General features: G+C 42.4%; 1 protein-coding gene across 2 annotated transcripts; it reads left to right on the top strand.

The window, feature by feature from the left end:
- Positions 1 to 10,691: 10,691 nt before the first annotated feature.
- LOC119017224 (stathmin-like) lies at positions 10,692 to 14,100 on the top strand. Of its 2 annotated transcripts, none has more exons than XM_037093753.1 (5): positions 10,692 to 10,807; positions 12,557 to 12,600; positions 12,712 to 12,884; positions 12,986 to 13,177; positions 13,271 to 14,100. In XM_037093753.1, the coding sequence occupies exons 2-5, from the start codon at positions 12,585 to 12,587 to the stop codon at positions 13,331 to 13,333; spliced, it is 444 nt and encodes a 147-aa protein (XP_036949648.1). In that variant the 5' UTR covers positions 10,692 to 10,807; positions 12,557 to 12,584; the 3' UTR covers positions 13,334 to 14,100. The 2 variants fall into 2 exon arrangements, with proteins under 2 accessions (XP_036949648.1, XP_036949647.1); XM_037093752.1 differs by having other exon boundaries at positions 10,720 to 10,874.
- Positions 14,101 to 15,157: the final 1,057 nt, after the last annotated feature.

The raw sequence follows: 15,157 nt of genomic DNA on the forward strand, positions 1-15,157 counted from the left end.
CAGTGCCTGAGACAGCTCCAGTACATTACTGAGAAACATCAGGGCACCACCAAAATGAAATATTTATCCAAAGCATGAATATGAAGGAGGACATCAAAGTATCACCGTCTACATTTCACCTTCATTTTAGACCAGATTGCCTCACATTTTCCAGTAACAGCATATGGCTCTCACTTGCATCGAAGAAATGTCAACCAAAGAGTAAAACTCGATGTTAAAAGGTCTGAGGGCTTGGGCTGAATTTTTTAAAAACACTGCTTTAAAGCACCTTCACGATGGAAGAATCCTGCTCGCTGGTCAGAGAGGGACCCAGTCTGCCAACGTGAAAAGAGTGATTTAATGTGATATGACCCAGAAAATCGAGACAAGGAAAAGTCTGAGCAACACTTCAAGCGAAGCTGTAAATCATTATCGTCTGATGGCCTGCAGCACCGGCTCATCTATGCATTCTTGAGATACTTACATTGTATAAAAATATCGTGGTAATGTGATAATGAAATGAGACTTAAATGAACGTGAAAAATAAACATTAATGCATTTAAAAAATATATATATATATTCTTTAATAAATTATTCATTGTCTCCATGTCCAATTTACATAATCTTAGAACAATTTTTATCATCAGAATCAGATGAGAAATACTTTATTATAACTAACATGTGTGGGTAAAGAGATTAATAGTATAAAGCATAGACAAGACTACTGCATTATGTTGTTTTATTAACTTAAATTGATCTACTTGATTTACAGATATTTCTAACTTAAACATCCCATTCAACGTTATGTGAATGATGTGATTGTTTCCTTCTGGTGTTATTTCAGACGACTGATGGCACCCTCATGCCATTTGAAGCCTGAGCCCGGAGCTGATTAGCCTAGTTTAAAGCTGGATTCGGGGTCGATGTGCGGATCAATTGGGGGGATACAAGGACACGATGATAACTGTTATCAAGAGTCATGCTGTAGACATTTGATTTGTAATTGAGGATGTGATTTGACCCTTTGGAGTCGATATTCCTGCCACAGCAAAGAAATAAGGCTCACAATGTTTACACTGTGTTTCATACATTTGATGTTGTGTTGTCGTGATATACAGTCTTTCATTATTTGAGGTGGGTTTTGTCAATCAGCATCGACAAAATATTAGAAACTGCCAGTAAAACCTAGTATAGTATAGTCCAGCAACAACATAGTCTAAACTTTTTTTTGTTGTTGCTAGGTGTGTCACCAAGCTTACAAATGAAAATTCACTTTAAAGTTAGTTTGCATTTAATTCACATAGGATCGATAGACGTCTGAAGGCCAAGTTGTTAAACTGAGACGTCTGCTTGCAAAAACTGCTGATGAGGCCGAGTCAGCGCCGCACCATTACTCTCCATGCTGCAACATGCATTATTAATTCCGTAATTTAAAGCTAATATCAACCACTGCCTGTTGTTTTGTTCCTGGCTGACTTTCTCGTGATGGCTGTACAGAACTCCTGTACAGTGACGTGCCGCGCCGTTGTTCTCTGCGGGATGGTGGAACAAAAAGGCTTTGTCACTCTCGGCTCTGTCCCTGCCTTCTCCTTCGGCAGGTGTGAGCCCCATCTGTTGGGCCTCATTAAGGAGATAACCCAAAACAGGACTATTATGCGCATACTGAGGCGACAGGACAGCGGGAGGTCGATGGGCAAGGTGGAGGGGTGGGCGGCGCTGAAAGGGGTAATGCCGGAGGAGTAATGACACAGTGAGGCAGCAGGATTAGCTAATGGGACAGCTTAATGCAAGCCGCTGAAGGAGAGGCGTTAGCTGAGGTTGGGGGTCTGATTCTTGACAGGGGCAATAGCTTTGACCTCAAGAGGCAGCAGGTGCAAGTATCTTGTAAAAGGCCATAAACGCTCACCTGCTTATCAACAGGCAGACTTGTGTTGTATTTCCCACCTCTTTCCACCTCGCAACCTGCAGGGTTCAAAACGAGTAGCAGCACTGAGTCAGTCCTCTTCAATCATCGTCTGTACTGAGTTAGTGAGAAAAGGTTTAAAGGAGGTGACTTTATGCCCAGTCTGGGCACATGTTGTTTTAAATTCACCTTGACAGTGCTATATGTTAGCAAATTCAGTTGTATCTGCTAACTAGCTTGAATAATAGCTCATGGTTAGTGCATTCTCCACAATACAGATGAACACAACTAAACTTAAAGGCTGCACTGAAAAAAATATTTTTATTTTAACAATAATGGTTAAAATGATGACTATGTATAAGATGATGTCACCTGTTGTGATGAAACCAGAGAGAATTATCAGCCAGCTCCACAGTTTATTGAACCCTTTAGCCTCTTGTAGCTCATTGTTTTGGTTTGCCTGTTGGCAAAAATCCAGTCATAACCTGGTTCCCAGCTGCAGTAGATGGTAAAAAAGTTCAGTTAAACCAAATGTACGCCACCGGCATTTAGAGCGACATATCTGTCTTTGGAAAACAGGGCTAAAAGTGTAACTATTAATATAAGCAGTCAGGTGAAAAGACATGAATCCAAGAGATGTTGTTCTGTGTCTGCAGGAGGTGTAGACATGCATTTGTTGATAGCATGTTTGGCACAACACTATTTTAAGATATATAGGAAGATGTTGGTGAAGATTCTCTGTCGTCATGGTAATTCTGAGTTCTGTATAGCAGGCAACTTGTATTGTTTCACTTTCTTGAAAATGTTTCACCTCTCATCCAGGAGGCTTCTTAGATTCATAGAACCTTTTCATAGAGCACACCGTTATTGTCCCCTAATCAAGAAACTGAAACAAGTCCACTTGCCAACGATATCTGCGCTTATTATATACAAAGATATTAGCCTGCTATTGGCTCATGTTTTCATGGGGAACAACTGTGTGTGCCGAGGCAGTGAGAGTGACTGCAGAACAATCACAGAATCACAAAAATAATTTAATGTAAATATGTTACCTCCCACAGAATCTTGGTTTAGGGGAGCTAGCTAGCTAGCTGCTAACATCAATACAAAGAGCATCATGAACTCAGTGCAGTGCAGAGACACAGCTCACTTGATAATCTCTCAAATGTGTTCAAAAACAAATATTATGTGGTTTGTTTAGTTTAGTTTGAGAGTTTAGTTATTGTGAGCATACTTTATAGAACGGAACCCTACCACAGATACTCAAACCCCATCCGCTTACAGAACGCTCTCTCAAACCACAGACTATATCATGCCGTTAAATCAAATCAGCCCATAAACTGTGCCGAAGTCATCTTCCAGAGCAAATGAAACCTGAGCTCACAGATTCATCTGGATCCTCTCCTTCAAAGGTATAGTCAGATTAATCTGACTATGCACTGCTGAAAAAGACTATGCACTGCTGAAAAAGTATGTTCTATTTCACTCTGAACCATGTGATGACACTTTTTTTTCCCCGTTTTGATCTGTTGGACAGAATATCCAGCATATTGGGTCAAATAAAGGTAAAATGTCAAATGCATAGCATACTTCTGTTTTAACTGGAAATGTCATATTTAGTGGAGATAACAATACTTAGTCCGAAGGGAAAACACTTGTATTCTCCCTTATATCCAATATGTCTGTAAAGAACATAGTGGGAGACAGACCACAAAACTTATCCCTTCCTAAAACATATTTGTGATGTGTTGAGTGTGATGTTTTTATGTTACATATGAAGAAAAACAACAAGATCAAGATTAAGAATGATCAGTCGTACCACAAATGTTGCCCAATATCACATTTCAATGATTTCTGCTTCATACTGTTGGACACAGACTGCATTAGCCCCACTGTTTTGGACCAACAATTCAACATATTTCTATAGCACATAGTGCATATGCATACACATACACACACTTCTGCACACACTTCTGCACGCACACACACACACACACACACACACACACACACGCACACACACAAAGTGCACACACAAAGTGCACACATGCAGAGCAAATGGGGGGTGGGGGCAGGGATGCTGAAACCTCTTCCAGACAGCCTGCAGCCTCCCAGAGAGCAGAGAAGCTGAGTTGGTGATTATGTAACAGTTACATAAAAATTATCGCTATACTTAATGATGAGTGGCCCATAGATTTAGCGTCGTGGCGACAGGGGACATACTGTATCGTCTTGCGCGCAATATTTACAGAGAAGGGCTTTAGTGTTCTCCGTGAATCAGCGTTCGGTTACTCAGAGGGTAGAATTCTCCGCTGCGCCTTTATCAGTGATCGTCACAAGGATCAAATGTCACTGTTTTTCTTCTATGTTCCCGACACTTAACCCTCAATGGGACATGTGTTACTGCTGTGTTCTGGCTACCTGCACATGTAACAGCCTCCTCTCTGCATGCCCCAGAGGCAAACACTACGCTGCCAGGCTTCCTATCTCGACAATTACAGTGCAAATCAGATAGAGAGGTGCAGCCTGGAAACATGGACTTACAGCCCCCCCATTTCCCTGATCTGAACACTAGTGGATCCCACTGCCTCGGTGGACGGGGGAAGGAGGGGGTGGCCCGCTCCATGTTTGTGTGGACTAAAAATGGGTCAGGCTTCCAGCTCCAGCCACAGCACACACCAGCATGGCTGAGTGCTTCTGAAAGGAGGGTCCCGCTCTTCTGCAATCTTAGGAGGAATGCTTCCTGTGGATCAGCTGCTGATGTGTGTGTGTGTGTGTATGTGACACAGTGGCAGCCCAGTAGGAGATGCATGGATTAATAATAACCCCCTCATGTTTCCCATCATGCAACCACTTGTCCTCTCTTTTATCACAAAGCTTTGAAATCTCCATGCAGTTAACCCGGCGCACCGCTTTGTCGAACCAGTCTGTCTCTGGCATGAAAATGTTTTCCAACACTTTCACAATGCAGGCGACTGATATATGAGCAGACGGCATGAATAATTTAAAGCCGAACTCCTTGTAAACACATAAACTCGACCAGTTATTAGAAAAAAAAATCTCTGAGCAAGCGGATTGTATCCCCTGACGATCAAATTGGACCGTGAATCATTTCTGCCAGGCTGTTTTGGGAAAATTGATTTGTTGTGGAGAAGTTATTGAAAAATGCAAATGAGTAAGCAGATATCCTAATTCAAAGCAATGACCTGAATACCAAAACTGCCTTTTAAGTGTTAGCCACGAGGCTGAATGTATGAAAAGATAATCAGCAGCGCAAACACACACACACACACACACAAGTCTAAAACATCAGTCCACCAGACACCAGACGTCGATACTTTACCAAGACCCAAATCCTCTTCCACACACGCACACATCTGCAGATTTTGGCTGGTGCTGCTGCCACTGGACTGAGCTGACAGACAGCCCTCTTGTGCCTCCCCCTGCCCTCCCCATCTCTCTTTCTCCGCCTCACATTCATTCGCCCGTCTTTGTCCCGTGAAGCACCAGATTCAGTTAGTGGGGGAGACTGATGCTGGCAGGCCGTGAACACCATCTGCTCCTCTTCAATAAGACAGAGCAGCCTGGCCAAACTGAACTGACTGGGACTGAGCACACAGGACGCTACAGGCTGCTATGGATAGGTGAAAATACTACAGGAGGACTGTATGACATCTAGCGTGCTGATCTGAACAATTCTGCATAACAGCATTTGCAGAAGCAGCTGGGTTATGTAATGAACAGTAATGCAAAAATGGTCTACCTTTGGAGGACAGAAGATGAATCATGGCTGATTAAAGTAATAGTTTGCCATTTCTTGTTGAGGACTCAAATGTCTGTTCGGTAAATGTGAGGCTACATGACACTGTTAGGTTAGCTCAGCATACAGATCCAAAACGAGGGGAAACAGCAAGTCTGACTCAGGAAACAAAACCACCCAGTGTGTCTAAAGCTCACTGGTCAACAGGCTGTATCAGTTGCAGTGTTAATTCAGTGTCTCCTTCTCCCTCACCCTGCCTCCAGACTTCAAGAGATAATATATCAGCTTTTTGCATTAAAATATCTGTGAACAGCTAGACTTTGTTATATATTTTGTTGAGTTGTGAACTTATAGTCCCAAATGTTTCCAGCACCGAGAAGTCCACCACAAGTTCACCACCGCCGTAGCTCAGGGGGTAGAGCGGGTCGTCTAGTGATCGGAAGTTAGCGGGTTTGAATCCCAGGTCTCCTGGGCAGGGCTGAGCTGAGCTGCATGTCGAAGTGTTCTTGAGCAAGATAATGAACCCCCAAATTGCTCTTGATGTGCAGCTGGCCCCTCTGCCATCAGTGTGTGTGAATGGGTGAACGTTGCAAAAATTCTTCAAACCACAGATATTTCAATATGTTGCAAATTTACATTTCTTAGGCTGTGACAATGCTGTGCTTAGGTCTCCATCCAAAAACAACTTGGTTAGGATAAGGAATATATCATGTTTTGGCTTTCTTAGGTTGTGTTGCGACAAACATGAACAAAATGGTCTCAATCAAAGTATCAGGTTTTGTTGCGACTAACCGACCAAAAAAATATGGTTCAGTGGTTCGTCAGCAAAGTGAGTTCTGAAGTTTATCATTTAGTAAGTTTTTGTAATGACAAGTTCCAATTTGGTCCAATGGAAAGCTATACTGTATATTTTCTCACAATCAGTATCTTCGACTACATCTTGGGCTCTTTTTAGTCTACAAACTTTTATGTTGATGTATATTTTATCACATTATCCCTTGTCACCCGCCAACTCCTGGTTACCGTTTCCTAAACATTAAGATTGACTTGCTTTTGAAATCAATAGCGATTTTAAAAATGTGGTCTCTTGATTTTCACGACTTTTGGATACCAAAACTATCTGAGCTTTAGTCTGAACTGATCAGTGAGTGGAATCAGTCAATGAATAGTTAATTTGAACTGTTTAAAAAAAAAAACAATGGTTTGCATTACATGCATTCACTTCCCAGCTTCACACCACAATCTGTCCAGTAAACAACTACACTCTCCCGCTGTGCACGTCCAGCAGTAAACATCGGCATTAACAGCGGTGTATGTGCTCAAAGGCACCTTGCGCCTTTTCTCTGGGGGTGTGTTGCTCTCTCAGTGTTCCCACTCAGACCCAGGGGACTTGTACCAGTGACCTTTGGAGAATGAAGGATCATGTCTGAGCGCTGATGTGAGTAATTATGTTTTCCCTCACAGTGTGAAACCATGCGGCCTTGTTGGTGACTCTGCTACTTTAAAGCGCGAGGGCTCAATCGTGCTGTATGTAACCATCTGATCAGCCAGGCCAGAGCTTCAGTTTGTGCCCTGATGGAGGAGAGGATGTCGTGCATGCCTCCACTGTGCGGCATGGACCGATTCCTCTCTCTCTCTCTCTCTCTCTCTGAGCTCCAACGTCCCACTGTGAGTGCCTTCAACAAGAATACAAATCAGTGGCCTAAATCACAAGATGAAATGACATCCACATGGCAGCAGTAAAAATAGATCTAACTGTTTGGCCCTGGCTACAAATATCTTCAGCACAGCATCAATGTGACTTAACAAACGCTAGGCCCTGGCTACAAATATTTTCAGCACGGCATCAATGTGACTGAACAAACGCCGATCTTCTCCTACTGCCGTCAGAATGAAGTTCAGCTAAAAATAGTCATGAATCAAATAGTCTGAGTTAGGTCAATTGAAGCTGAAATCAGTCCCAGCTTCGGCATTTACATAACGCCCAGGCAGTTTTATTGGAGAGCAGTATGAGATGGATTCCAAGATATTACTTAAAACCTGCAGTTTAATGCTAAATTGGATTTGCACATAAATAAATTAAGAGGGCAGCAGCAGCGGCAGCAGCAGCACGAGGTACTTTAACTTCTGGGAAACATGGAGGAACAACAGCTTTGATAATTAATCAGAAAGGGGACAGAACATTTTATCTAGGAGGGACCAAGGGCTGGACAGCAACACATAGTTGAATCCAGTTTATGACCACCTCTTTGCCTGAATATAGACAAATAAAGCAGAGAGATGACTGTGGGATTACACCACAATCAACCCTCTTTAATTCCTGTCCATTTTTACCCAGTGCTCCAATAACAGCTGAGCAAGCTTGGTACCTGGATGAACATCGGTCAGTGTTCCTGTTGACGTGCTATGCTCGTCTAGTTGACGAGGCATGGCATGTCAAGCTCACATTAAATGCTCAGCAGGTGACGCTCACATCACGAGGTGGAGGGGACGAAGCACATGGGTGCCAAACTGCCAGCTGCAGTTCAAGTCACACTACTGGATGTTTTTAAGGACACCTGTGGACATTTCCACCCCTTTCTGTCATGTCAAAAGTGGGTGTTTTTTAAAGGAGAGCAACGGGCATTTACAGCGGTTGCTGTGGCAACAGAACTGACTGCTTTTCAAGGGAAAACGGACCACTTCCATCTATGATCATGGTGTCCAAAAACAGGTATTTTGAGCCAATCCATGAGGTTTTCCTAACCAAGTGAATCCTCAGAGCGTAAGAGCAGCATTGGGACAAAACTGAAATAGAAAAATTGAACCCACATAAACGTAGGCTAAAGTTGCAACATAAAGAGATCTCCAGTTTTAGGTCATCTGTGGTATCCCAGGTACGTAGCCTGCTTACCTAACATTCATTCTGGTCATTGGGTTGGAACCCCAACATCAGCCAGGTTTGCTTCCTCCTTATTTCTGAGGTAACGTTAAAAAGATTTGAGACAGGACTGATACATTGGTTGCTCACTTATTTTTTAGATGACATGAATTACTATTAGCCAGGAAATATCAAGGTTATACCCTTGTTTTTGTTGAGACCGAACTGTTGATTCATGAAACTGAACACTGTGACTATATATACTTCCATTGGGTACTGTAGCCCTTGCATTTGGCTTCTTGAATCTGTATTGCTTGACTCCCAGAAATTAATCAACACTGTGGCAGCCTGCCTAACATGACACGTCATCGCCATGTTTCATACTGTCAAGACCATCCGACTTATCAAGACCAATTCAGGGGGGTAAGACTTTCGATTGGGCTGCTGGTTTCCTTTTCTGAAGCAGCTGTTCCCTGGCCTGTCATTTGGTGTTTATAATGTGTAGATTTTAAGATTGAAAACTTTGCCCCCACGTCGTTCCGGTTCTATAGTGCAGCTGTCGAATCCCTAGAAAATCCCATTAGGTCTGTTTCTTCAGTTGTGTGGTCTTTTAAACTCCCTAACATCCACGTGAGCTCTTTGCCTTTAAACAGTGGAGGTAAATTGATTGTGACAGACTGGGCTGAACAACTTCTCTGCTTCTAACACTACTGTGCATTCTGTTCCTCCAAATGTGGCAATACAGCCCAAATCATGCACCAGTAGGTATTGCTAATTCAGCTTTGTTAGTACAACTTACACAGAAAGGCTGTGTGTGCTGTGAGCAGAGGGTTGCAGCAGACTGCTCCCAATAGATTCCTGTACAACAGTTTGCTTTCAGGCCTTCTGCTGAAGAAGGTGATGTCATAATTTCATGTCACAATTACCTTGCAAGAATTGTATAAAGTTTCAGTGTCAGACGACACTTAAATTACTCTATTTTCCCTACTCTTTCTTCTCCTGTCAGAAGGGTCAGAGGTCACGGTCAGAGCTGATAGGGATGACATGTTGTTACCACGATGATTGTTTGAGCCTGCATCCTCTGTCATAGGAGTGGTCGCTTCTAGGTTTGAACTTTTTAACCAACTGCTCCAACTTCTAATCCCCTAAATCTAAAACCACTGGATTATTTACTAGTGGAGAGATCTCAAATAAAAAAAAAACAAAAAAAACCAAAAAAACATTGTACATCAAAATATGTATTTTCAGTGGTGGTGTGTGGAGTTAGTTCCCATAAGTATTCTGAGGAGTTGGAGCACTTCATTTAAAATACAAAGTCGATGCAAAGATAGGGACAATGTTCTATTTGGAAACTTGAGTGTGTATGTTGGGGTCACTAGGGGGGACTTTTGTTTGTATTATAATCCATGCATGCTTAGATCTGACTCATGGCTAAGAAGCTAATGTGCATGGACTCATTTTTCTTTTGACTGTATTCCATTTTTAATACATATCCCTCATTTTCCTTTACACTATGTATTCTAGTTTCCATACCCTGTCTATAGTGATGTCTACTCCTGCTACCCTGAAATGCTTATACCTTGTTTGACTTTTTGCCATGTCACATGTCTCCTCTATGCATGTTTTGAGACATATAAGGCAATAAAGGCTATATTGAAAAATTACATCAGGAAAAGTATTTCTTTGTCAAGATTTTGACACTTAAAAAATAAATTACTTTGTTAAACAAATCTAGTAATAAAATATACATGGTTTTAGGATTTTAAAAAACCCACTCAATGATTATGCAAATATTTATTTCAAAAGAGCTCTCCTAAGTCAAATAAAATTGTATTTCCACGTCTGCTCATGAACCACTATTGTCCTCCAGCTTGTTTTGGTGTCTCATATGTCTGTAACAATGAACTCCCCAAACCCATTACATTTGGCACTGGGTGGAACAGTGGCTACAATCACTGTAAGAGAGAACAATGAGCCTAAAATTGCCATTCTATGTTTGTTTGTTGTTTTGTTTCCTTTAACTGCTTCCTAAGATATTAATATGTTTTTCTGCCTTGCTCCGTGTAGCAGAGAAACACTAATAATGAGATTTGACTTGTGGAATAGCTGAAGCTCATTGTCTAAAGCTACGCAAAAACCAAAAAAAACTACAATTTCCAGGAGTACCTCGGAGTGAGGGGCCGACCAATTATCGACAGCAATCGGCGTGACGGCACTCGCGCTGGTCCATTTATGTGCGCGCTTAGTGCGCTCGCGCAGAGGGTGATCTCTGCGAGCCAGGAGCAGCATCCGCAGCTTTGTGAAGGTGGGTGTGACAGGCAGCATCTTTACAACCGAACAAGACTGCAGGAATTATTTCTTTTTTACGGTCTGTAAGTACGAATATTGCTTAATAGCTGACTTTTTAAAGACATTAAGACGAGACGGGTTTGATAGTTAACGGAGTCGGTATTTTTGGGGGGGACGGGGAGCAGCAGCTTGTAAAATGCTCCTTTTTGTGGTGTTTTTTTTTTTTTCGTCTTCTTTTTTTGTTGTGAATGGCGTGGCTCGCTTCTGTTAGCGTAGCCACGTGAACTCACACACATTATGACTGACGGCTTGGTGGAAATGTTTTACCTGTGAGATGGTTTTTTTTTTTTTCCATCGTCGGGGATCATTTCACCGAAAAAAAGAGGAGACGGAGCTGGTTTCTGCTCTTTGTGGCGGCGGCTTGGCGGGCTGTTAGCCTATTGTATGGTGGTAGACACTGGCACAGTTGGCACCGACAGACAGACAGATGAGGAGTAGACATTGGGGAATTCTATCGTGTCGGTGACATTCTGTCAATAAGTACTTGTTCAGCCCCCCTTATTATTCGATATTTTGCGTAAACAACCTGCCGTCTTTGTTCGCAGCTGCTCGTCGCCCTGCCGTCAAAAGGCGCCTTTGTCCAGCTGCCGCTCGTTACGCCTGAGCTAATGACGCCCAGAAAAGCTCCGAAAACTGAATCTTAATGGAGCAGGCATGCTGTCATTGTGAGCGGGGATATTTGTTAAGGCGAAGTCGGGCAGCAGTTCACTAAATGCCACCCGCGGGTGCAACGTTAGATGTGGTGTGGCAAGGTGTGGGCATTCACCAAACCTCACTGTAATTAAGTCAAAACCAGATGTCTGTAGTCTGGCCATTATGATCGAAGGCAGACCTCAGCCAACAGATGCCATATTTGATTAGTTGGCAGCCTTATCGAAATATCAGGGGAGGGGTCTTTTCTCTCAATAACCCGATCGTTTATGACTCCTGTTAACCACTTGACCAAATGATATGCCAGCTCTTGTTGCTCTGTTGTTCTCATACATCGATATTATTAGGTCATTTTTGACGATATTGCAGCTATTACATTTGATCACAATGATCCACCCATTCGAGCTCGCCTTGCGTGTTCAGTCTGCTGTTGTGGTACACTTGTGTGTCCCTCACCCCTCCCCTCCTGCGGCTCAAACACATGGTGCAAGGAACAGGTGCTCCCTGATGATCATTTTTCCCCGGATATGCTCATCGCTCACTAATCACATTTTGAGATGGTGCATATTTACTGTTTTAGTAGGCTGTGTCCAGGCCCGTCTGCACCTGGCACTGCCAGCCTGTACCCACCCTGATCACAGCCTTTTGTTTCCACAAAATGTGACTAGTGTCCTTCATTCACAATAAACGCAGTGGTAGGTGGCCAAGCTTTTGAGAAGTCCACCCCTCATTGTGTCTGGTGATGTAGTCCAAATGCTCACACGGATCTAAATGTCATGGCTGCAAGAAGTTAAAAGAAACAATGGTGCGTGTGTGTGTGTGTGTGTGTGACATGCAGTGCCGTTTTGTGTGGATTGATGGGCGGTGGTTGCTTGCAGTGCTGGAGACGACCACAGGGTGTGCCACTGTATCTTTGTTTTTAGCTTGGCTTATTTATACGGAGGTGGTTTTGAAAATGGTGTTAAACCTCCACTAGAGGTCACTCATTTTCGATCAATCTGCTGGAAAGAAATAGTGAGACTTTAAATAACACTCACCTTTTGTTTTCCCTCAGGTTAATTGACCTGCAGTGCACTCTGAAGATGGCATCCGCTGAAGGTGAATTATGCTCTTTAATTTATGAGTTGGTTAAATGATTGCTGCATCATTTCTTCTTGTGCCTTAATGCATTGCATATTTTTTTTCTTTCTTTTTTTTTTGTGCATTCAGATATCCAGGTCAAGGAGCTCGACAAAAGGGCCTCAGGCCAGGCCTTTGAGGTCATCCTAGCCACTCCCGCCCCAGATGCCAAGGGCAACTTCCCCCTGTCTCCTCCCAAGAAGACTGATGTCTCACTGGAGGAAATTCAGAAAAAGCTGGATGCTGCAGAGGAGAGACGCAAGGTAAAAATGTATTTTTCTTTATCTCTTACACTGAGCTCATCAGTATTAAAATGTGGGGAAAACAGAATGGGATGGGCACTCATGTTTCCATCCTTTCTCAGAATCATGAAGCCGAGGTTCTGAAGCACTTGGCTGAAAAGCGTGAGCATGAGAAGGAAGTGCTGCAGAAAGCTATGGAGGAGAACAACAACTTTAGCAAGATGGCTGAGGAGAAGCTCAATCAGAAGATGGAGGCCAACAAAGAGAACCGCACAGCACTCATGGCAGCGATGAATGAGAAATTCAAGGAGAAGGTCAGTGTTTCAGTTGATGTTAAATATATTTTGCACTGTTCCACCAGGACATTGTAAGTTGACCCTCTATTTTTTTCCTGCCCTTTTTAATAGGACAAGAAGCTGGAAGAGGTCCGGAAGAACAAGGAAACCAAAGAGGGAACCTCGGAAGACTGAAAGTTGCAATGGGGGGATTGTATAGGGTTTTTTACGTATCCAAAGATTGATTTATTTTTTGTTTGGCCAGTATTTTTGTTGTGTTCACTACCCACCTTTTTGAAATAAGAAATACAAGTTCCACTTTGTGACTTTTTCAATTTTCCTGCTATAAGTGTACTTGCGCTGGTTTTACATGTGGATCAGTCCCCCCCTTTGTTTAGTCTAATCCATTTGATATGTAGCTTGTCAGTGCAGCTTCTGCCCTTTTTTGAGAATTAGCAGTGTGTACTTATCCTTTTTTGAGGAAGCATGTTTCTATGCATAGGTCTTTTATCCCTGCCTATTTCATAGTGGCTTTTTGAAAATGTTCCTGTGAACCACACCTGTTCTCGGCACTTACTGTATATTTAAAAAAATAAAAAAAGTAGCACAAGGTTTGATCAAGGCGTTGGCTGTTATACATGCGGGTGTTTAGTGCAGCTTTGCTACCCAGAATCTGCTTGTTTGCTCCTGCAGGTCATGTTTTGTGCTGCTGCTGATTTCTTCGCTTTTGTAAAAATATGGAGTAGTCTCAAAGCACATGAAATCATCGTAAAATCGTGCTGTATAGCTGTGAATTAACATGCCAGACATGTAAATGGATGCCATCTTGAAGGTCACTGAATGGGGGTCCACACATGGAATGCAACTGAGCAATACACTTTGGCATCTCATTAGATACAGTGGCTAGTTGACTTGAACTGTTGTACTAAAACAAATAAAAAAAAAAAAAAAATGGAAACGCACCGACTGTCTGGCTGGCTCTTATTGGTGTTATATACTTTTTGGATGATCGTTATGCTTTGAAATGTGGCAGGTGGATAAATAATATACCTGACCAAATTCATCTTGAGGTTAAGCTTAATTTTGAGGTGTCCAGTCAGTGTGAGTACCCTTGTACTGTGTCTTTAATGGGGTTCACTAACACTACACTGAACCAAAAGATTAGCCACCTTTTTGGGTACTAATGTCTCCCTGCAGAGTCATTGACCTTATGGTTTCTGACCATTCTGTGTCCCCAATAGCTATATAGGACTCTTATGTAAGGATGACATGTGTGTTGCTCCCTGTTGGGGGGGCAAGGTGGAAACACTGCAAAGTACTTTAAAGTATTATTGCATGTAAAGAGTGGATCATCATCACATATCCAGTGAATTAATACTTGTTGATGAATCCATTTTGAGGATTAAGAAGCCCGACATTTTAAAGACCCTTTTCATGTTTCTGGTCATATGCTAGAAATGTCTATTGGTGACATCACTACACATGATCTAAACTAGTCCTTTCTGTCGATCAGATTCTGGTAATCTGCGGTCTTTGTCTCCCTCTGCTGGTTGGTTGATCAGCGTCCCAGGTATCAAATAGACGTTCTGAAAACACTAAAGCAGGGCAAGTTGCTCCAGATAACCAAAACTGAAGAAGCCTCTTGGATAAAAGGTGATCTGCCCTCAAGAAACTGAAACTAGTCCAGTTGTCTATATTTGTTATAAAGCACTTAGAATTACCATGACCTGGATGACTGAGAACCTTCATCAAAATCTAATCAGATTTGGCAACACCTGAAATAACAGGAACAAGTCAATGTGTGAACGGATTTCTTTTATAATTGGTCTTCTTTATATGGACTTGGACCTGATCTCTAATCGTAACCTTAGCCATCCTGCAGTTCTGTTTTTGTCAGGGTTTGGGGGTCATTAGTTTGGTAATTAACTGTTTTATTTTGTAGTTTTCACCCTCACAAGCTGTGTTTTCTGTCTTTGTCTTTTTTTCTCGTCTACCAATGTTTAATTTAGATTCTGCTTA

The sequence above is a fragment of the Acanthopagrus latus genome, chromosome 3 (genome assembly GCF_904848185.1).
Source record: "Acanthopagrus latus isolate v.2019 chromosome 3, fAcaLat1.1, whole genome shotgun sequence".
Lineage (NCBI taxonomy): Eukaryota > Metazoa > Chordata > Actinopteri > Spariformes > Sparidae > Acanthopagrus > Acanthopagrus latus.

Excerpts from the sequence above, each read along its gene's own strand:
- LOC119017224 (XM_037093752.1), top strand. The coding sequence starts at position 10,735 with ATGTGCGCGCTTAGTGCGCTCGCGCAGAGGGTGATCTCTGCGAGCCAG. Across the intron at positions 10,875-12,556 it reads TTATTTCTTTTTTACGGTCT|GTTAATTGACCTGCAGTGCA; the intron begins GTAAGTACGAAT and ends GTTTTCCCTCAG. Across the intron at positions 13,178-13,270 it reads ATGAGAAATTCAAGGAGAAG|GACAAGAAGCTGGAAGAGGT; the intron begins GTCAGTGTTTCA and ends CCTTTTTAATAG.